We start from the raw sequence: 25070 nt of genomic DNA, 5'->3' as shown, positions 1-25070 counted from the left end.
TGAACTTGAAGAAGCTGATAGATCGCTTGAAACTAAGCTTCAATCGCAGGCATCAGATATTCAGCGGCATGAAGATAAGATCACGACTCTTGAAAAATCAATTTGTGAAAAAGTACGTACATTTGAAGTGCTGGAGAAGAAGATTGAGTCAACTGCTAAAACTATGGATCAGTATAAGTTTAAAATTACTGATCTCGAAAACCGATCTCGCAGACAGAATTTGCGTATCATCGGATTTCCCGAAAAAGTTGAGTCCGGTGATTTAACTGAATTTTTCTCTAAATTATTGTGGGAAATTTTCGGTGATGAAGGTTTGCATAATAAACCTGTTATCGACCGCGCTCACAGAGTTGCGAGATTTTCGGCTGTGTCTGGTAAACCACGAGCGGTGATTGTTCGCCTTCATTATCCTCGGGAGAAAGAGCTTTTAATTCGATTAGCTCGTAAAAAAGGTATGATCTCTTACAATAACAACACATTTCGAATTGTTGAAGATTATTCATATGAAGTAATGAGAGCGAGAATCGCTTTTAAACCAGTGATGGCAGATATTCACTCGATTGGACTTAAACAAGCTTTAATGTATCCAGCGAAGCTTAGAATTATGCTGAACGACAACAGTCAACAATTTTTCAACACTCCGGAAGAAGCGAAGAAATTTGTTGAAGAATATCGATCTTCTAGTGCAACTTGAACTATGTGTTATATTGAAGATTTTTCGGAGAGAGGATGCCATCTCATTTTAATTTTTAACCTATGAAGCTGGGTTACAACTTCTTATCCTGATCTACGGGTCTGGTTCTTTTTTTTTACTACTATTATCATTGTTTATAGATGCTCTTTTAATTCTTATAATATCCTTTTTTTTATTCTTTTTTCTGTTTCGGATATACACGTTTTTATTTTGTAATAATGATTTACTTTTTTTTCAAAATGTCGTTTCTTCTTCCCATAAGACTTTGCTTTCTGTAAGCGTTTATTTGTCTGCCTGTACTTAGAAATGGGACGAATGTTTTGAATTTTTTAGTCTTTTTTTTATATATATTGTAGTGTCTATTAAATCTTTTTTTTAAAATCCTATTTTGATAACTCTTTTTTATTAAATTTTTTTAATAGATTGCTGAACTTACATTTATATTTTGTAATATGGCTTTTTCAAAATGTCGTTTCTTCTTCCCATAAGTCTTTGCTTTTGAAACGTCATCTTTCTTGTATTTGAACATGGAATTTTTTTTAAAGGTATATTACACTTTCAAATTTTAATGTTCATACTTATTTTTTATTAATGATTGTTTGTTTTATTATATTAGTTTTTTCATTCTGACTGATATATATTTTCTTTTTGCAACCCTATATTTTAATCTGGGTGTTACATAGTTTTTTTAAAAATCTTTTTATGGAGCTGCCATCTTGAAATGGGGGTAATGTTAGTATTAGATTATGCGCCTGCCGCTTGGCTTTCTTTCGAAGGGTGGGGGGAGGGGGTAGGGATCTTTTTTCACACTTTTGCTTTTTATTTTTTTGCTTTTAGTTTATGGGCCGACTTTAAATTATTAATATTGTTGAGGTGTCATGTTCTCCGGTTGCTCCTGAACCAATTTTCCTTCTTCCTGAATTATGGGTTATGTGTCTTTTTAACCTTTTATGATACACACAACTAATATTGGCATGATGGATAAATCTATTAACTTTATCTCTTGGAATACTAATGGTTTAAATCATCCGATTAAACGTAAAAAAAATTTAAAGTATTCCATAGATTGAACGCTAATATTATTTTTGCACAGGAGACCCATATTAGGAAGGAGGATAATCAACGTTTTTTTTAGGTTCTGGAAGGGTCAACAATTTCACTCGAATTGTACCACCAAAATTAGGGGTGTGTCTATTTTTATAGACCCCTCAATTTCGTTTACACATCATGAAATTATTTCTGATCCACAGGGCAGATTTTTGTTGATAACTGGCTCACTTTTTAATCGAAAAGTGGTTCTAGTTAATATTTATGCTCCAAACTTTGACTGCCCTGAATTTTTTAAACGTTTATTTACTTCCCTTCCTAATCTAAATGAATATATGTTGATAATGGGTGGAGATTTTAATTGTTGTTTGAATCCTTCGATGGATAGATCTAAACCTATTCAAACTCTTCCGAATAGATCAGCCTTACTTATTAATTCTTTTATGGTCGATTCGGGAATTACTGAAATATGGCGGTTTTTGAACCCTAAAGATAAAGAATTTTCATTTTTTTCACATGTATATCATAGTTATTCTAGAATTGATTATTTCCTTATTGATCATCGTTTATTAACAGATGTTACTGATTGTAAATACGATTCTATTGCCATTTCGGATCAAGCACCTTTGAAGTTATCTATCAAGATTTCGGACTCTTCCATTAATACTAGATCTTGGAGACTCAACGCTACTTGGCTTCAAGATCCAGAATTTATTACCTTCATAAAACAACAAATTGACTTATTTTTTTCAACAAACTATACCGAAGAGATTGACAGAGGAATACTTTGGGACTCCTTCAAGGCTTTTATCCGTGGACAAATTATCTCATATTCCGTTGGTAAAAGAAAACAAAGATATTTAGATATAGCTTTATTGGTAGATAAAATTAAAGAAATTGATAAGATTTATTCTGTCACTCCTACCAAAGAACTTTATAAGAAGAGAGTTGAGCTTCAAATGGAACATAGCTTATTATTATCTTCTTCAATTGAGAATCAATTAATCAAGACCAGGGCTCAATTTTATATTCATAGTGATCGAACTGGTAAATTGTTAGCTAATCAATTAAAAGCTATTTCGACTAAGCGACAAATTATTAAAATTCGTAAACAAGACGGTAATTTAACTACTGATCATAAAGAAATCAATAACACTTTTCAAGATTTTTATAAATCTTTATATCAATCAGAATTTGATGGTGACCTGTCCATGATGGATAATTTTTTTAACAATTTGAATATTCCTAAACTGATAGATGAAGATCGTAGCTTGCTTGATGCTCCTATCTCTATGGCCGAAATAAGAGAGGCTATCTCATCAATGAATTCAGGGAAAGCTCCTGGCCCTGATGGTTATATTGTAGAATTTTTAAAAACTTTTTCTTCTTTGCTTTCTCCTTGGTTATGTGAAATCTTTAATGATGCATTTGTTAAGAAGAGATTACCTCAATCTTTTTATGAAGCTACTATCTCTCTAATTCTTAAAAAAGATAAAGATCCTACTTTATGTGCATCTTATCGCCCTATATCATTATTAAATGTAGATTCTAAGATTCTTACAAAAATTTTAGCCATTAGATTAGAAAAGGTACTATCACAGATTATTTCAGAAGATCAAACTGGTTTTATTAGGAATCGGTATTCCTTTTTTAATGTTAGAAAATTGATTAATATAATTTATACTTCATCACTCACAACCCCAGAATGTGTTATCTCATTAGATGCTGAAAAAGCTTTTGATAGAGTTGAATGGACATACTTATTTAATGCATTGAGAAATTTTAATTTTAGTCCTAATTTTATATCATGGATTAAATTAATATATTACAAACCTGTTGCTTCTGTTCTTACAAATAATTATAGATCCTCTTTTTTTCAATTATCTCGTGGTACGAGACAAGGTTGTCCTTTAAGTCCTTTATTATTTAATATTGCATTAGAACCTTTAGCCATTGCTATTCGTGAATCTCCTAATATTTTTGTTATTACCCGTAATGAGAAGTTATACAAATTATCACTTTATGCTGATGACTTGCTGTTATATATTTCTGATCCTGACAGGTCTATTCCTGCTATTTTATCCTTGTTGGCTCAATTTGGTAGTTTTTCTGGTTATAAATTAAACTTAGATAAGAGTGAATTATTCCCCTTAAACGCGCAAACCTTATTGAATGACAGGATACCATTTAAAGTTGTTACTGATAACTTTATCTATTTAGGTATAAAAATCACCAAGAAATATAAAGATTTATTTAGACTGAATTTTTTACCTATGCTTCATCAAATTCAACAATTTACTACAAGATGGTCTCCCTTATTCCTATCATTAGTTGGTCGGATTAATGCTATTAAAATGATGATTTTACCAAAATTTTTATATTTATTTCAAGCCTTACCAATTTTTATTCCTAAATCTTTTTTTGACAACATTGATTCAAAAATTTCCTCATTTGTGTGGCAAAATAAAAACCCCAGGTTAAGTAAAAGGCAATTACAAAAATCTAAAAAAGATGGTGGTTTAGCTTTACCTAACTTTAGATTTTACTATTGGGCGAATAATATTCGTAACCTAACGTATTGGAAATTAGATTTGGACTCACCATTGTGTCCACAGTGGGTAAATTTGGAATGTAATGAGGTAAAGGGATATTCTCTGTTCTCCGTTCTTGGTTCTTTTCTTCCTGCTGATTTAGTTAAATTCAGATATCTAATCAGATATCTAATCCTATTATCAAACATACACTACGAATTTGGTTTCAATTTCGTAAGTTTTTTACTCTGAAAAACTTTGTTCTTGATAGCCCTATTTTACTTAATTTTTTTTTCAAACCTTCATTGACAGATCAAGCTTTTAGCATATGGAAAAGGAAAGGTATAAAATGTTTTCGTGATTTTTTTTTGAAGGTACTTTGATGTCTTTTGACCAACTTCCCAACAAATTTAAATAACCTAAATCTAATTTTTTCAGATACTTACAAATCAGAAATTTCTTACATAAAGTTCTACCATCTTTTCCCAATTCAACTTCAATGGATTTCTCAGATTTGATTTTTACCTTTAATCCTTGTCAGAAGGGATTAGTAGCTTTTATTTATAACATGATTATGAAGATACAACCAGAAATATCAGATAGAATTAAACAAGAATGGGAAAAAGAACTTCGATACAATATATCAACAGATAAATGGGAAAAAATTTTACAAATGGTTAATTCCTCTTCTATATGTGCTAAACATGCTTTAATACAATTTAAAATTGTACATAGAGCTAATATGTCTAAAGATAAGCTTGCTCGATTCTATTCTCATATTAACCCTCAATGTGACAGATGTCATTCAGATGTGGCTTCATTGACCCACATGTTTTGGTCATGTCCCACTTTACATAACTATTGGAAGGACATATTTGTTACCATTTCCTCAATTTGGAATATTGATTTACAACCTCATTTTATTACTGCAATTTTTGGTATACCAAATGAGGATGGTAATCAGTTTTCCCCTTCAATCAGACGAATGATTGCTTTTGTAACATTAATGGCCAGAAGGTCTATATTACAAAACTGGAAAGAAGTAAATCCTCCTACCACGTCTCAGTGGTTTTCTCAAACTATTTCTTATCTGAGTTTGGAAAAAATTAGAAGCACTATTTTTGACTCATCAATTAAATTTGAAGAAACTTGGGGACCGTTCATTCGACATTTTCATATGAATTAATTTGGCCTTTTTCAGACCTTCTCTCTGCTTATTCTTGTTCAGGTATGGAGTTCCGGAGTTCTTTGACACTATCATATACTTATAAACTGTTATTATTGCCCATGTTAGTTTAGTTTAGTGTTTTTTTCAATATATATTCTCTTTTATATGTTTTCAATTTTTTTTTCCTTTTCTTTTGACGATTATTTTTGTTTTTTTTCATATATAATTATATAGACTTGATTGATTAATGTACCTTTTTTTGTTGATGTTTAATAGGATATTATTATTCTATTATTAATGCAATTTCAAGTCTATTGTATTTATAACCTATTCATTATTATGTTATGTTTTTTTTATATATATATGAAACTCAATAAAAAGATTGAAAAAGAAAGAAAGAAAAGATGTAGCTGGTCACTGATGCTGTGTACTCCTCTAAGTTGGTAGAGTTACCATTGGTTGCAGCCTCCCTGAACATGCCAGTCAGCGTGCTCAAAGCTGTCTTGAAGAGCAGAGATGGCTCCTGCTGGCCAGGTTTTCACCTGCTTCTGAACTGGTCTGGAGTGCCTGACGAGTGGTCTGTATGCTGGGATTAGCATAACAGAGATGTGGTCTGAGTAACTGAGGTGGGGGCGGGGGTCTGCCTGGTATGTGTCATTTAAAGAATTGTTAGTATAGATGTGTTCTTTCCAGTTTGATCATTTTTGATTGATTATATTGATGAAGATGAGAAGAGGTTACTCTGTGGAGGTGGAGAAGCGGGGTATTTATGGAAAGCCATTTATGGATTTTTAAGTTTAACTGTGCAAGTGATTAATCCACTTCTTTGCTGTCAGCTTCAGGGTGCAATACTGCAGACTGCTCATGAATCTGTTGCAAAACCAAGTCAGTTGAATTAAAAAACAAAATTATATTGCCAATCAATAGTTAAGATCAGTATTGTTAACCTTCTACCAAACTTCATAAAAATAAGTGACATTGGGACATTTGAATAGTTGTTCAATAAAGCATATTATGCACAAAAATCACCAGCAAATTGACTGCAGTTAAAAGCATCATCTTTATACCTCCGAGGAATGTCAATTATGTGATTTGCATTTCTTCATTTCATCAGGTGTGCTTTGAAATGTGGAAGGCATAAAGCTAAGCACATTCATGCCACTTCAAACATAGTAGAATGCTTTCCAACAAAAGGGGACAAGTAGATTTTATTGGCTTTGTAGCTTTGTTAATCAGAATTGCAGTTGGTATACACAGTGGATAAGAGTACCTGAGGCCGAGCCACTCCAACAGTGCGATACATATCAATACTCCTTAAATAGTAGATCCTACCTTTAAAATATGTTTAAAAGTTATTAGGGAAGAAATACATTAATTGCAAGTAATAAAATACTTATTTGGAACAGTAAGCATAGTATGAAAATAACATAGATGGAAAATAACATTGAAAAAATCATTGGCTTTGAAAAAGATTACAGTACAATTTTTTATGGTCACTTTATTCAAGGAGATGATGAAGAGATTGGGCTTCTAAGAAGATGGCTGAGAAGATCTGATACAGGTCTCTAAACATAATGCAAGGTTTTAGTATAATAGATACTAGAGAATATTTCTATTTGAGAGGAAGAACATAACTGGATGTCATCAATATAGTCATCAAGAAGTCCAAAAGGGAATTGAGAAATCACTACTGCAGAGATTGTCGTGGTTTCTCGTGCCCCACAAATGACCAGGAGACGCAGAAGATTCTTCAAGAAGGGTTAAACTTTAATTTGCAAATCAAAGCTGAGACAGTCAGTGAGCTAGTCGCTGATTGCCTACCGATCCTTGGACACAGCATGTTTTATAGCAATCTCCTGGTTTAGTTGCATTAGCATATGCAATCGGTCTATAGTTGCGTATCACACGTATATCCGCCAATATTGTTCCTACCCATTGACTTAATCTACATCTCCTAGCTACCTCTCATTAACACACCATTGTCTTCTACATTCTTAAGATTTCATTCTCCTGCTAAATTGGGTACATGCATAGCAAATAGCAAGTTTCAAAGCTGACTACATAGTTTTGGTTACACAGCAAACAATCTCAACTTTTATACTCCAATAAGATTAGTGGAGTTAAATAGTATGCGTATATTCTAGGAGACTAGAGCATGAGGAAAAGTACCAAAAGAACCACCGTGTATTGTTAGGGCTTATACTGTATATTTTACACCTTCAATTATCAACATGATCAACAGGCAAATGGTACTCCAAATTTTAAATAGATATTCTCCCCCCTCACCCCTACTTCTCTGTTATTATCATTTATCATATTTTTCTGTTCTGATCCTCTGACTCTCCAGTTTTCTACCAATGCTTATGACATTCCTAAATCTTCTCACCCTTTTGATGTTATCCCTTCCTCGATTCCCTGCAAGATAAGCAACAACTTCCTTCTGTACCAATCTTTTGACCTCCGATGGGGCTATTGCAGCATTCCTTACTGAATCTTTACAAACACTAGTAGAGTTGCAGCCTCACAGCTAGAATCAATGCTGACCTTTGGTGCTGTCTCTGGAATTTTCACTGACTTCACTGTACATGATATTGTCTTCTCTGCAATGTGGAGACCAAACGCAGTTTCTGTGGATTTTCAATCAGTCCATAATCATGACCCTGAGGTACTAATTACCTATCACATTCATTCTCTACCCCATTCACTTTCTGACTTCTTACACGGTTTCAATGAAGCCTAAAAAAAAACTTGTACCTTCTGACTAGCCTTCTTCATGTATTGCCCAATTTAACAATTTCAAATAAGTTTGTAATTTATTTTTTAGTGAAGTTCATGATCAAACTAACATTTCCATAAGATGTATTTCAGATATTGTACATATATATCATATAGTCATTATGCCACAAATCTCCACATAATATTTATTTGAGGTATACACTTATAGAAAAGAGAGGAAAGAAAGAACAAGCGGAAGGAGGAAACTAAGTACAAGTAGGGAGTGATTTTTTTTTTACAACATATCCATTGATTTGTGAGAATAAAATCAGACCTATGAGGTGTTATGTAGTTAAATCATTTTTCCCATATGAATCAAATTGTTCCAACTTATGATTAACAGATGCTGTTATCTTCTCCATTTTGTAAATGTCCATTGTAATTTCTATCCATGCATTTAAGATTGGGCTCTCCTGTGATAACCATTTCCTAACAAGAGTTTTTTTTTAACCAGCCACCAATAGTATATTCATTAAATATTTATCTCTTTTCAACCATCCTTGAGGTATATACCCAAACTATATGGTCTTACTCTCTAAGGGTATTTCACATTTAAAGATGTATTGTAGGACACTGTGTATTCCACTCCAGTATACTTTGATAACGGGGTATTCTAGAAAATATGATAATGATTTGCATTTTGATTTCCACAATTTCTCCAGCAAACAGGAAGGTTACAATCATAATGGGATTTCTGAGAGGGTGTAATAAAATATCTTAAAGTTTTTCCATCCAAACTCCTTCCATTTCTGTGAACTGGCACACTTCCATTGATACCTCCATATTATTGTCCATTCTTCCTCAGATATAATTATCCTTCCTTCCTTCTCCCATTTTGTTTTAATGTATGAAGTCAAATGTGTTTTAAGATTTGACAAACCCTTATACACGCTTGAAATGACTCTACTACCATTATCTGAATTTTATGCTTTTCTAAACAGCATGTACTTGCCTTGGTTACATTTTTAACTGTCCTATTAACATATTGTCACATCTGTAAATACCGATAAAAATCTTGTTTTTCAAATAGGTGTTTCTCTTTAAGTATTTCAAAACTGAACAGTGTTCATTCTTTCATTATGTTGCAAAGAACTGTTATTCCTTTAGAAGTCCAGTCCTTAAATCTAGCATCCAGTTTATTCGGTGTAAAATCCAAGTCATATGCACACCATTTAAGAATTGCAATATCTCCCTCTAGTTTATATTTTATAATAGTTTTCCATATTTTAAGAGTCCATTTCACCCATGGGTTATCAATAGTATTTATATACCTTTGTAGGTTGTTACCAGCCAAAATTGCTTGTATGGGGATGGGAAGTACCCACTCCTCAATGTTTTTCCATTGAACATCATATGATAGGTTGCACCAATACATCACAGCTCTCAACTGTGCTGCAAAATAATAATCTCTAAGAGAAGGTAGGCCCCCTTTTCCTTGGCTAATTGCAAAGTTTTGAGACAAACTCTGGGTCTTTTACCTTGCCAAATATACCTTGATAACATCTTGTTCCATTCATTGAATTTATTTTGATTAATCTCTATTGGTAGGGTTTGAAAGAGATATAATATTCTGGGCAGTATATTCATTTTAATAGATTCAATCCTTGAACTGAAACTAAAAAAAGGAATTGGGTTCCATACGTTTTCACTTTTTCAACAATTCAGTTTATTTTCTTCTGATAATTTCAGGCAAGTTTTCAGTTTACATCTTCTCCTTTCATCTTCACCATCCACCCACATCCTATTCTGTCACGTCTCATTTAATCATAGATGCTGTGTGCTACACAGCTACCCAGATTTTACAGGAAGTTCTTATCACAGAGATTTATTAAATACTATTTATTCTGACAAATAACCACCAATTTAAAAAAAGCTCTCACTTTGGATACACTGGTGTATATTCCCAGGGTTAGGGAAGATTTTTTTAATGTTATGCCAAAGGAAGGTGCTCACATTTCTAACAATGCACAGCACAGTAAGGTGCTAGAATGCGTGGTTGAATTGCCCTGGCTAGAAATTAGGTCTCAGTGAATGTCTGGAAAGAGTCCAGTCCGTGATAGTATACAGTGCCTAGTTTTCAACTGTCATGAAATAATCCCTTGGCTTGATTGTAAAAGCATGTGGTAGTTATTTTAGAAGGAAGGGGTATGTTATGCAGTGCCTTGATAGATTGAGAAGGAATAAAATTCCATGCTGCAAATGTAAGACCCATAAGACATGAACAAAATTTGGCCATTTGGCCCATTGCATCTGCTCTGCCATTTGATCAGGGCTATTTTATTTCCCCTCTCAACCCCATTCTCCTGCCTTCTCCCTGTAACCTTTGATACCCTTACTAATAAAGAACCTATCAATCTCCATTCTAAATACACCCAATGACTTGGCCTCCACAGCTGTCTGTGGCAATGAATTGCACAGATTCACCACCCCCTGGCTAAAGAAATTCCTCCTCCTTTCTGTTCAAAAGGGATGTTCTTGTAGTCTGAGGCTGTGCCCTTTGGTCCTAGACACCCCTCTATAGGAAGCATCCTCTCCAAATCGATTCTAACTTGGCCTTTCAATATTAGGTAGGTTTCAATGCGATCCCTTCTCATTCTTCTAAACTCCAGTGAGTACAGGCCCAGAGCCATCAAACGCTGCTTACACATTAATACTTTCAATCATTTCTTGTAAACCTTCTGTGGATCCTTTCCAATTATAGCACATCTTTCCTTTGATATAAGGCCCAAAACTGCTTACAGAAGTCCAAAATCTTACTACCCAGTGAAGTCAGGCTAATCAAATAATTTTCCATTTTTTGCCACCCTCCCCACTCAGCCTTCTTAAAGAGCGGAGTGACATTTGTGATTTTCTAGTCCTCTAACTCTAGTGATTCTTGAGGCATCACTACTAAGGTAATGCAGTGATTAGCTGATACAATTACTGCGGCAGCAACTCGAATTCTGTTCCACTGCTATTTGCAAGGAATATGTACATTCTGCCCGTGACAGTGTAAGTTTCGTTCTGGTGCTCCAATTTCCTCCCACATCTTGAAGACATATGGGTTAGGGTTAGTAAGTTGCGGTACCAAAGTCATGGCAACACTTGTGGACTGCCCCCAGCACATACTTGGACACTGTTGCTCGTCCATTCAAATATACATTTAACTGTATGTTTTGATATACATCATCCAGGCTTTATCTTTAATGCCTCAACAATCTCTTCAGCTACCTCCCTCCTATAGTGGTGGTGTAGTTCCTTCAGTTCAGGTGACTTATCTACCCTCAGAGTTTTCAGCTTCCAAAGCACCACCTCCTCAGTAATAACTACACTTACTTCTGCCTCCCACCTCTCTCACATTTCTGGCATGAAAACTGAGGCAAATTACCTATTCTGTTTGTTTGCCAGTACTACTTCTCCAGCGACATTTTCTAGTGATCTGATGTCCATTCTTGCTTCTCTTTTAATCTTTATATATCTGAGGAAACTTCTGATATTGAAATTTGACCTAATAAATTTAGACACTGACTGTTAAATTATCTATGAAAGATAATGATGTGTACAACAATGGTACCATCAAGCGTCACCTGTGATACACAATGGGGCATATATGAACTATGGAAGCTCAAACACCAGGCAGCTGTCAGCTGAATAACCCATGGTGGCGAGGGAAGAATTTCTTATGACTTTCTCTCAGACACATAATAAATTAGACAGACATGGTGTTAAGTTTATTAAAAGCATCATACTGATAATATTGTAGCATCATGTTTCTCATTTCATAGTACAGGTTGAGTACCCTCATCTGAAATGTTTCTGATTTTGGAATAAATGAGATAACTGGGATTGCCATCATATGCAACTCTGAATTTATGTGCTAGTAGACAGTTTTTGTTGTACACTTGTTTATCACAAATATGTACCATATAAGTTTTATATAAGGTATAAAAACAATCAGTATCATAGACTTGTTCTGGTGCTAGATTTTTGTGAGCAATAGACAATTAAAAAATTTGATGCTGTGCTATTTCTTAAATTTCTGCAACCAGCCTGTTGAATATTGACGATTACTTCAATTTTCAGTTTGTTGTCATAGATCTTTATGATCAGCATACCGTTAAGCGACATGAAAGGCTAACTTTGAGGAGATGCAAAGGGATTTAGAGAGAGTGGATTGGGTCAAGTTGTTTTATGGGAAGGATGTAATAGAGAAATGGAGGTCATTTAAGGCTGAAATTATGAGGGTACAGAATCTTTATGTTCCTGTTAGGTTGAAAGGAAAGGTTAAAGGTATGAAAGCACCATGGTTTTCAAGGGATATTAGAAATTTGGTTCGGAAAAAGAGGGATGTCTACAATAGATATAGGCAGCATGGAGTAAAGGAATTGCTCGAGGAATATAAAGAATGTAAAAGGAATCTTAAGAGAGAGATTAGAAAAGCTAAAAGAAGATACGAGGTTGGTTTGGCAAATAAGGTGAAAGTAAATCCGAAAGGTTTCTACAGTTATATTAAAAGCAAGAGGATAGTGAGGGATAAAATTGGCCCCTTAGAGAATCAGAGTGGTCAGCTATGTGTGGAGCTGAGGGAGATGGGAGAGATTTTGAACGATTTCTTCTCTTCGGTATTCACTAAGGAGAAGGATATTGAATTGTGTAAGGTGTGGGAAACAAGTAAGGAAGTTATGGAACCTATGACAATTAAAGAGGTGGAAGTATTGGCACTTTTAAGAAATTTAAAAGTGGATAAATCTTCAGGTCCTGACAGGATATTCCCCAGGGAAGTTTGTGTAGACATAGCAGGAGCTCTGACAGAGATCTTTAAGATGTCATTAGAAACGGGGATTGTGCCGGAGGATTGGTGTATCGCTCATGTGGTTCCATTGTTTAAAAAGGGTTCTAGAAGTAAGCCTAGCAATTATAGACCTGTCAGTTTGACATCAGTGGTGGGTAAATTAATGGAAAGTATTCTTAGAGATAGTATTAATAATTATCTGGATAGACAGGATCTGATTAGGAGTAGCCAGCATGGATTTGTGTGTGGAAGGTCATGTTTGACAAACCTTATTGAATTTTTTGAAGAAGTTACGAGGAATGTTGACGAGGGTAAGGCAGTGGATGTAGTCTATACGGACTTCAGCAAAGCCTTTGAAAAAGTTCCACATGGAAGGTTAGTTAAGAAGGTTCAGTCGTTAGGTATTAATGCTGGAGTAATAAAATGGATTCAACAGTGGCTAGATGGGAGATGCCAGAGAGTAGTGGTGGATAATTGTTTATCGGGATGGAGGCCGGTGATTAGCGGGGTGCCTCAGGGATCTGTTTTGGGCCCAATGTTGTTTGTAATATACATAAATGATCTGGATGATGGGGTGGTAAATTGGGTTAGTAAGTATGCCGATGATACTAAGGTAGGAGGTGTTGTGGATAATGAGGTGGGTTTTCAAAGCTTGCAGGGAGATTTATGCCGGTTAGAAGAATGGGCTGAACGTTGGCAGATGGAGTTTAATGCTGAGAAGTGTGAGGTTCTACATTTTGGCAGGAATAATCCAAATAGAACATACAGGGTAAATGGTAGGGCATTGAGGAAAGCAGAGGAACAGAGAGATCTAGGAATAACAGTGCATAGTTCCCTGAAGGTGGAGTCTCATGTAGATAGGGTGGTGAAGAAGGCTTTTGGAACGCTGGCCTTTATAAATCAAAGCATTGAGTACAGAAGTTGGAATGTAATGTTAAAATTGTACAAGGCATTGGTAAGGCCAAATTTAGAATATTGTGTGCAGTTCTGGTCACCGAATTATAGGAAAGATATCAATAAATTAGAGAGAGTGCAGAGACGATTTACTAGGATGTTACCTGGGTTTCAGCATTTAAGTTACAGAGAAAGGTTGAACAAGTTAGGTCTCTATTCATTGGAGTGTAGAAGGTTGAGGGGGGATTTGATCGAGGTATTTAAAATTTTGAGAGGGATAGATAGAGTTGACGTGAATAGGCTGTTTCCATTGAGAGTGGGGAGATTCAAACGAGAGGACATGATTTGAGAGTTAGGGGGCAGAAGTTTAAGGGAAACACGAGGGGGTATTTCTTTACTCAGAGAGTGATAGCTGTGTGGAATGAGCTTCCTGTAGAAGTAGTAGAGGCCAGTTCAGTTGTGTCATTTAAGGTAAAATTGGATAGGTATATGGACAGGAAAGGAGTGGAGGGTTATGGGTTGAGTACGGGTAGGTGGGACTAGGTGAGATTAAGAGTTCGGCACGGACTAGGAGGGCCGAGATGGCCTGTTTCCGTGCTGTGATTGTTATATGGTTATATGTTTACTCTGACACTGACAATACACAATTGAGCTCTTCACTTTTCATTTTATGCGAGGTTTTTTCTATTTTTCATTAACTTCTGTGCATTATATATGTAAAGTCACCTTTCTGAGCTGTCTGTGGTGCACTGAGACCTGTGCAGCGCTTGGGAAACTTTCCAGCATCTTGTTGAATTTTCCATTTATGATGTCAGCACTAAAAAAATTGGATTTCAGTTGGGAATTTTGGATAAGGGGTACACAACCTGTATTATAATAAAATTGCAAAGCTATTGGCAGTAACAATTATGCTAATACCTCCAACATCAGGGAGAACTGCGGAGAGGGTGGTTCCTCCCTCAGCAATGCCAACTGGCAACCATCAACAGCTATTTTTATAAACTACTGGCAAACTTCAGAGAGTATTTAGACCATCCATACAAACCAACAATGCAGCTTTTGTATAAAACCTTTTTCCCAGTCGAAGTCAAAAGACTGACTGAAGACTAATTAAACAAGTATCCATGTCCAAACTTGTACACGTGCAGTTTCTTTCTGTTGTGCTAATACTCTACAGTTCGCCTTGCAAAATAAACATGGTAAATGCCAGAACAGACTGCTTTTATTTGATCTGGTTTTATTCGTTTAATGTGAACACGACTGAAGTATGAACAGATATTACACAACAATATTAACCTCTCTTCTGCATTAAGTTTTCAGCCTGCTCTTGGAAATACTTAATGAGGAAGTCTTTTCCGTGAATGTTTCTGAATTGATAATAACAGATGAAAGCTGCAGGGATGTAAGGATATTACAGACACATATCTTTGAGTTTTATGAGCTGCTGTTACATCTCAAGCGATAACTAAACATGGTTGTCTGGACACCTGCCACAGACCCTGACTGCCTGACCTCAAAACACTATAGCTGTAGAATACTAATTAACAAAGAGACTTAAACTGAAAAATGTGGACTTTTGTGTTTGTCATTTACTCTGAGAGTGTGTTATTGGCACTTTTGTTTCTGAAGTTATATTATAAAGTACAGAACTATTGTACTTTAAAATTGTACTTTATAGTACAGAAGTATAGAACTAGGAAATTATTTGCATCAAAAAGTACACATACAGTCCCTATAAAAAGTATTCAGCCCCTGCCCTTGGAAGTTTTCATGTTTATTGTTTAACAACATTGAATCACAGTGGATTTAATCTGGCTTTTTGTTTTGACACAGATCAACAGAAAGGAATCTCTTGTGCCAAAGTGAAAACAGATCTCTACAAATTGGTCTCAATTAATTACATATATAAAATACAAAATAATAGATTGCATAAGTATTCACCTACTTCAAGTCTGTATTTAGTAGATGCACTTTGGCAGCAATACAGCCTTGAGTCTGTGTGCATAGATCTCTATCAGCTTTGTACATCTGGACACTGCAATTTCTCCCCATTCTTCTTTACAAAACTGCTCAAGCTCTGTCAGATTGCATGTGGATTGTGAGTGAACAGCCCTTTTCAAGTCCAGCCACAAATTCTCAAATGGATTGAGGTCTGGACTCTGACTTCATCTCTGCAGGACATTAACTTTGTTGTTTTTGGAAAACAAATCTTGCTGGAAAACATATCTTCTCCCCAAGTTGCAGTTCTCTTGCAGACTGCATCAGGTTTTCCTCCAGGATTTCCCCGTAATTTTGCTGCATTCATTTTACCCATTACCTTCATAAGCCTTCCAGGGTCTGCTGCAGTGAGCATCCCTACACAGCATGATGCAGCCACCACCACATTTCACGGTAGGGATGATGCGCCAAACATAGTGTTTGTGATGGCCGTAAAGGTCAATTTTGGTTTAATCAGACTATAGAACCTTCTTCCAGCTGACTTCAGAGTCTTCCATGTGCCTTCTAGCAAACTCTATCTGAGATTTCATGAGAGTTCTTTTAAAAAGTGGCTTTCTCTTTGCCACTCTCCCAAAAAGCTGGGGCTGGTGAAGCAGCTGGACAACAGTTGTTCTATGCACAGTCTCTCTCATCTCAGCCATTGAAGCTTGTAACTCCTCCAGAGTTGTCATAGGTCTCTTGGTGGCCTCCCTCACTAGTCCCCTTCTTCAACGGTTACTCAGTTTTTGAGGATGGCCTGGTTTAGGCAGATTTACACCTGTGCCATATTCTTTCCATTTCTTGATGATGACTTAACTATACTCCAGGGGATATTCAGTGACCTGGAAATGTATCCATGTCCTGAGTTGTGCTTTTCAATAACCTTTTCATGGCATTGTTTGGAGTGTTCTTCTGTCTTCAAGGTGTAGTTTTTGCCAGGAGTTGGACCTTCCAGATACAGCAGTATTTTGATAATAATCAATGACAGCACACAGGTGATCTCCATTTAACTAATTATGTTAATAATTACTGAATAGTTTTTATAGGCATCAAAAAATAGGTAATTGACACAATAAGTTTCTAACTCATTAAAACAATTTGCAATTCCAGTGTTTTTTTTAATATACAGAGAATATACCAAGAAGCATGGGTTTCTCACAACTATGTATCTATCTCAGGTTGGCTTAGAAATGAATGCAGTATAACATTCCCTTAGGCTCTGTATCATTAAGCAAACCTGACCTCTGAGGAAAGTCCAATAAATTGTGTTTAATATTGGATACAGAGGTCCAAAATATGGTGAAGAATACAACCAGCAGAGGGTGGTAGAAGCTTTTCAAAGGCACTTACTAAAGGAAACCTAAATCCACATGATCAACAAATAACAGTAACAGCCATGTGTGTAAAAGATAGTATTTACCTTTGTGCTGTTGGTAAATAAAACACACATTATTGACTTTGAGCTGGCTATATCTTTTCCCACAGAAAACAATCATTATTGCAAATTATTTTATGGACAAACCGCAGTAAGTACTTTTGAAAGATTACACATTTCTTATATCAAGTCTCTCTTTGAAATCAATCAAGAAAATGTAAAGAAAATGGTCAATAATGAAACTAGTGGACCTAACCATTAAATGAGTGTGAGTTGGAAGTAACGTACTTCCAATATAGAAGTTATTCCAAAAGGATTAACCTAGCTGTTTTGCCCTTTGAGGAAACTCAATTAATGCAAATAGTTTATGTGACATAGTTAACATTAGTGAACACCACAGTTGTTACAAGTGGAAGAAAGGAATTGTGCTTTAGTAACAGAGTAATTCCTGCCATCCTGCTTCTCCCTCAACCATACATCAACCAGTTTAGCTGATAACTTATATAAACTGCCTTGTGAAGGCCGCCAAGTTGTAAAGCCAGTTGAAACTAAAATGCAGTTGCCTGGAAAAGAGCCCAGAGTTTAACAATGAGCAAAATTGGTTGACCCTGCATATACTTTTTAAGAATTTCAAAGTAGTCTGGAAATTTTATTGTTTTGTCTATATTAAATTCCAGCAAATCCTGACATAAAGCATGAAGAATATATTCACTCAGATACTTACTAGAAACAAATGTAAACAGAAAATATAATTTGTCATGTCTCAGTGAAAATTTCAAATGGTAGCATTCTTGCCGTTTGAAAATTTTAATACATTAAATTGGAACTGATTCTTAGTGAATAAGTCTACGATTAGAATCCTAACAGCGTTGTGATACAGGGGCACTTTATCCAGAGCTAATGCATTAATAGGCATTCAAGGATATACTTTGTCGGCACATTTTGTAAGGCAGTATTGAAGGTTTTGTAAACAGGGTATTTATAAGAGCTTTGGAACCAATCATCAGAATATTCAGCTGGATTTGGTTGGATTAAAACTGATGCAGAACAACTGGATCCAAAAGGAAAGGTTTAAATTCATTGCCCCAGGCTTCAAACTTTCCAGCTTAAGTTTCTTAGTTCTAAGGTAATTTTTCACCACTGGCGGGATGATTGTTGATAATATCTGGATAAACTTTTAATAGACAATGGCTAAAATGAAATGCTATCACCAATTCTTAATTTACAGCTGTTTAATTTCTAAGCCAGTCTCATTTTGTTTGGATACAAAATTCCTGCTTATTTTGTATCGACCACAGGTCTGATTAAATATTAAGATTTGGGCTGTACATGATAAATATGCAATTTCACTTGCTAAAACTTTGTTGTAACCTTAAAATAAATAAACATTTAAAACTCAACTAAAAAAACCCCTGCAAAAGAAAAGTGCTTGTTGTGGAGAGAAAAGCAACTTCAAAGCAGTATATCACATCACAAATTTTGTACTGCAAGGGACAAAATTATTACACATTAAGCAACAAAGCTGAACTGTAATCAATTCTACTTTTTCTATGACCAATAAATTCTGTATTTATCTTTGAGATGGATGCACCATTCGCATATGGATAATTGTTTAACTGTCTCAGAATTTCTTCACCCAGCGATGTGTGAACTTCTCTTACATTCATTGGATCTTGCAGTAGCCATACAGACTGTTATATTGCCTATGCTGCATCAGTTTCTGCACTTGTAAAGTACATAATTGTGTTTGAGGTCCTGACATTACACAGTGCTACATAAGTGACCCCTTTTCTTCTGTCAAACTTTCCATTAGGATTCAAAAATCAAAAGAATCCTAACCTGCTCACCAGAAAAATGCAGTGTACCTGAGAAAAGCTTTGGGTGCGTAGCTACTGCCTACCATGAGAATTTTGTCTGTTCATGCACATTTGCACATTTTTAAATTATTAATGGGAAATGCTGGTTTTAACTCCACATGTGTTAGGAATATGATACACAATGGGGAGCAATAGTTTATGGGAATATGTCATGAGCTTAGTCTGTAACTCATTCACGCCTATGGCAGCAGAGTCATTAAGCCCATCATCACTTTCTGCTTTATGTTCCTGTAAATCACACTTCTCACTAGGCATCCCATATATAATTAGAAGTAAGGTTTAACTTAAGTAATTATCTGTGCAAGTTGATGTAAACGTTACATTCCTCAGCTTCCTAAACAAACAAAATAAGTTCTGTCTGGTTAGCAGAATTACTTTGCAGTCATGTTTTAATATAACTTTTCATTAATTTTTGTTATGAGGGCTTGTAGAAACTGTGCCTGACTAGTCTTTACCAGATGTTGACACACGCATTTCCTGGCAGGTGAACAATCCAAAGTTAAGGTGTACTAATTGGTTACCCCTACCCTTCCTCTTCCTATCCCAGTCTAGAGGTGCTCATATCAATCAGTTGTATCCTTACTGTTGCTCAGTCATCTATTTGTGTTTAATAAACCATATCCATTTTGTTACCAATTCTGACTCCATCCAGTCCAAGTACGTTTTTAAGTTGGAAAAAAAATTGCATCGCTCTCTTTGTAGCTTCTCACGTATAGCAAGTACATCTAATTAGTAGCTAATTCATGGTGAGGAAGGTGCCAGCTTCAGTTACCAGTCTGTCCTGAGTTAAATTGTACTCTGCCTAGCAGTAAGAAAGGTGATCGTATTGACATGAAAATTTCTAATTTATGGAGCAGGGAAGTTCAATCTTTGTTCTATTTCTTAATTATTGAATGCCTCCAGTAAACATGTGTCTGGATGTTGTATCAAGTAAAAATAACTCATCTTGGCTGTGAGGTCTTTATAGTGGCTGACTTTGTGATATCCATTGCTAAAGTTTTCTAATGAATATGGTTATTTGAAGAGGATCTTAGCATTGTTACTGATCCCTCCCATCCGTCCAACAATCTCTTTGAACCCCCCTACCATCAGGAAGGAGGTACTGTAGCATTAGGACAAGAACTGTTAGGATGGGAACCAGCTTTTTCCCTCAGGCCATAAAACTACTGAACTCCCTGCCACCACATACAGTAAATTTTCATCATATGGTCTCTTCACGTATGATGCACCAGTAGCATTATATGGTTTACTTTTTAACTTGTTTGCACCTTATTATTTATTTGTGGTAATAATTCTTCATGTGTTATGTGTGTGAGTTATATGTACTGTGTTATACATGTTGTCCGGAGGAACATTGTTTCGTTTGGCGGTGTATATGTGTACAGTTGAATGACAATAAACCGAACCTGAACTTTAAAATGGTTTCCCCAGCAAGGAGCTAAGATCCCCAAGAGAAAAGAAAAATAAACGGTGAGACAAATTTAGTTTTGTTGGATGACAGAAAAAGGAAATGGACAAATAACATCAGAAACATTAATTTGACAATTTTGGGCTGCCACATAAATGCAATTAATGACGGTATAATAAAGATACACGATTGTTCTGTGGAGATTTCTCCATCCAAGCATCTAGCCAGTAGAGAATTTAAAACATAAATTTTCTGCCATTCAATCAAAACTTCTTAATGAAATCAATATTTTAAATTCTTCTCAACTGTTCATTCCTTCTACTTTTCTCCTCTTTTCTGAGTTGGTTTAATTTTCTTTTAAATCTAGCTCTACTCAGATAGCAAAATATGTGCAAAGTATAAAAGAAAATCTACATATTCCTTTGAAGAAATTTTGTTTTCTACCCTTTACAAAAATCCTTCCAGATCTGGTAAAATTATCATTAGATCACTTCTTGATTAGATGATTAGTAGGTGAACATTTTCACTAGAGGGTTGTTTCTGCTTTATGTCATGAAGAAAGCTGGTATACTAGAATGCTTTTACTTCTTTTTTAAACACTATGTCTGGGTGAAAGACAGAAGCCTGGATTCCTGACCGAACACTCTTGCCAAGAAGCAGCACTGACAGAAAGTGATGGAAATCTAGGTCTGTGGTCATCTGTTCAATTCCAAGTAGTCTCTACATACATTTTTTCCCAGAGCAGATAGTAATGCTCAGAAATCAACTGGTCTAACAGCTTTATTTATATACAACCAGTGGCCACTTTATTAGGTACAGGAGTGTACCTCAGAAGCTGGCCAAAGGACTGGAATCCAGTGTGGTGTCCTGCTTCTGTAGCCTATCCACTTCAAAGTTTGATGTATTGTGAATTCAGAGATGCTCTTTTGCAACCCTCTGCTGTAATGCATAGTTATTTGAGTTAGTGTCACCTTCCTATCAACTTGAACCAGTCTGGCCATTCTCCTCTGATCTCTCTCATTAAAAAGGCACTTCTGTCCACAGAGCTGCTGCTCTTTGAATGTTTTTTCTTGTTTTATGCACCAATTCTGTAAACTCTAAAGACTGTTGTACATGAAAATCTCAGGAGATCAGCAGTTTCTGAGATACTCAATCCACCCTGTCTGGCACCAACAATCATTCCACGGTCAGAATCACTTAGATCACATTTCTTTCCTATTCTGATGCCTGGCTTGAATAACAACTGAACTTCTTGACCATATCTCCATGCTGGTATACATTGAGTTGCTGCCATTTGATTGGCTGATTAGATATTTGCATTAATAAGCAGGTGTACCCAATAAAGCAGCCACTGAGTGGATTACCTAAATAGTAAAAAAAAAGTTCCTGATAATATTTCTTTTCATAACTACATTAAAAATAATTAAGAATCAAATTAAAAATTACCTAAGCTTAAAGCAAGTATTCTCAAAACAAGCTTTACACTTCATCTTTCAAATGAATCGCAATGATCTCCATTTGCAAAGGTCTCAAACAGAACCTAAAGAGATAACCTCTACACTGTTGAAATAAATATAATTAATACTCTTAGGAAAGCTTTTAAAATATTTAACTTAAATTTTTTGCTTCTAAAATAGATCAATGAACAACAATTCTCTAAGCTTTGCCATCAGTCAAGACTTGCTTTTCTATAGTGTTTGCACCTCCAGGCTAAGCTGAAGATAATTTTAGAAGGATGGTAATACAATTGGAGTTTAATAATCCTGCCCAGTCTTCTTACTGAATCTTCTGTCGTTTTGAATCTATATCATATCGCTGGCATAAAACAAAACAATCTTATTGTAAAATATCACTTCTTTCTTTCTAACAATTAGACATATCCATAAGGTTCATCAGTCACCTCCTTTCAAAACACATAGGCACTTTGATCAATGGCCAACAATGATTTCCTATGTGTGGTAAAGTGTTTTGAAGAAAGATCAGATAAAAATCACATTTTTTTCCCATTAAGAACTAGAAAGATGATTTGGTTGATTTACCAACAAATACCATTTGGGTGAAAAGTGATATCTGAACCAAGTAGAAACCATGCTGACTCTTTTATCTTCTAAATAAATGTGCAAAGCCAGAATTACTGGCATGTAACAAACTTTTAAGCAGCTTTTATGGAGTGATCAAGAGCACATACCTTAACCATAAAGACAATGTGTAACTCCCTCATTGTACTCAAACAGCTACCAATGTTGAAAAATTATCTGCAATAGACCATAAAAACAGGACCTAGAGCTCTTAACAGTCAGATGTGGGAGTACAAGTTCAATTAGGGCTTTCTATCTCTGTGGTAGGCAGAGACTTCTTACCCACAAAGATTTAGAAAACATGTTAAAACAGCTGTCATGCCACATTTATACTGTGACCTAATTGCTCAAACTGTTGTGAAATGCCACATTGTTCATGTTTTTCATTTTAAGATTAGAGGGTGCAAGGTTTATGAAACTTTGTATTGAAGGTCAGTGTTCTCTTGGAATATAGCTAGTAAGTGGAGTGGCTGAGAACTTACCTATAAAAGTCTTTATACTGGAGCTTAAGGTTTCCTTCTTTCCCAAAGAAGTGTACCAACAACGTTGTGTTCATTTCTTTGTTAATTTCCTATAGCAAAGACAGAAACAGGTAATTGACCAGCTTGAATGCAGTGCTCCCAGAAATTCAAAATGCTTAAACACTATGAATGCATTGATGTACTTGACAATCAAAATAGAACATTTTGAATAGTGACACTGATAAAGTTCACAGTCTCTCTCTCTCTCTCTCACACACACACACACACAAATTTTATTTATTTTATAAAACATATTTTACATACTGTATTTATACACAGTAAAACTCACTTAGTCTAGTGCACACACAACTTGGGTGCTGTTAGATGATTACTTATTCTACACTATCAGATATTATTGTATTAATAGCCCAATACACTTTTAAAAAGGATGTTATATAACAGAGCAATAAACTTTCTGCTGAACACATTAAGTTTCAAAGGAGTGTGGGAAATAGAACCAGAAACTGTAGCATGCAGAGCTAGATAATTTTAAGGGCTTGTGAGACTTTTGGCCCTGATGAGTGAGAAGGACCCCAGTGAATGGAAGGCAGCACGGGAGCCAGGGCTTAATTAGATAGATAGATAGATAGATACTTTATTCATCCCCAAGGGGAAATTCAACATTTTTCCAGTGTCCCATACACTTATTGTAGCAGAACTAATTACATACAGTATTTAACTCAGTATAAATATAATATGCATCTAAAATCACCCTCCCAAAAAGCATTAATAAATAGCTTTTAAAAAGTTCTTAAGTAGTTTACTAAAGTGCATTGAGTGGTAACTCAAGCTCAGTCCTAACCCCGGCACTTTAACATGTCTTGCCCCTGAAAGAGGCATGGGACCCAGGGTCCAAATGATAAAACGATGGGCAGGAACCAATACCCCAGAATGTTAGAGAGCTCAGGAATCAGCATATGATGTGTAACATACCAAACCATTGATATTTCCAAGTAGTGGAATAGCAGATTATCAACATTTTATAGGACCTCTAATTTTAGGCAAGAACTACCTCTGAAACATATTTGCAAGAGTAATATCCATGGTACAGTTCATAATATTTCAGTCAAATATTGAATGACATCTGCCATCATAAATTATCACATGGACTATATTCTGGTCAAATTATTTACTTATATTCATTTTGCCACAATCAAATCAGATCAGCTAATTTTTTAAAGATTAAAAGCAAGTCAAAGCTCAACCTGCAACCACAAATTGAATTAAAGTGATTCTGCCCTTTTAAAGTTTACAAATCCCTTGTCTCAAATGATCAATTTTAAAACTATTTATTAAAATGCTTAGCTGAAGAAAAAAAACCTTACAATTCGTTATGTATAAGCAAATAGCATTCACATTTTTATAAATTATTCTACATATTTCAGGATGTTGTATTGGAAAGTTCTGGATCTAAATGAAAAAAATCTCATGCATTTTTCATCAAAGTTCCCCAATATTATAAAAACAAATACCCAATAAAGGAAATGTACATAACTAGTAGTATTTATTCCGAACATTTTTAGGCTACAGATTATATTCAAAATACCAGACTGAATCTTGCTGGTAAATGTCAGTGGTTTAGTGCAAGTTTTGCAAAACACTAACATCTTCAAATAACTAAACACACTGAAATGACCAATCTGTCAGTTCACTCATCTGCTTGACTATATCTTACATATACAGTGGCTTGCAAAAGTTTGGGCACCCCGGTCAAAATTTCTGTTACAGTTACTAAGCAGGTAAAAGATGACCTGATTTCCAAAAGGCATAAAGTTAAAGATGACACATTTCTTTAATATTTTAAGCAAGATTACTTTTTTTATTACAAATCCCTTGTCTCAAATGATCAATTTTACAGCTTTTACAGCTTCAAAATAACAAAAAAGTAAAAGGGCCTGAAGCAAAAGTTTGGGCACCTTGCATGGTCAGTACTTAGTAACATCCCCTTTGGCAA

General features: G+C 35.2%; 1 protein-coding gene across 1 annotated transcript in view; it reads right to left on the bottom strand.

The window, feature by feature from the left end:
- Window positions 1-25070, bottom strand: part of micu2 (mitochondrial calcium uptake 2) — a 406323-nt gene that overhangs the window by 30449 nt on the left and 350804 nt on the right. Inside the window, exon 9 of the mRNA XM_059964209.1 lies at window positions 23078-23166. Coding sequence (XP_059820192.1) covers window positions 23078-23166 — 89 coding nt within the window. The remainder of the gene's footprint in view (window positions 1-23077; window positions 23167-25070) is intronic.

Source organism: Hypanus sabinus, chromosome 3 (assembly GCF_030144855.1).
Source record: "Hypanus sabinus isolate sHypSab1 chromosome 3, sHypSab1.hap1, whole genome shotgun sequence".
NCBI lineage: Eukaryota > Metazoa > Chordata > Chondrichthyes > Myliobatiformes > Dasyatidae > Hypanus > Hypanus sabinus.
Note: the sequence above shows the minus strand (reverse complement) of the source record. Positions and strands in the feature narration are given on the sequence as shown.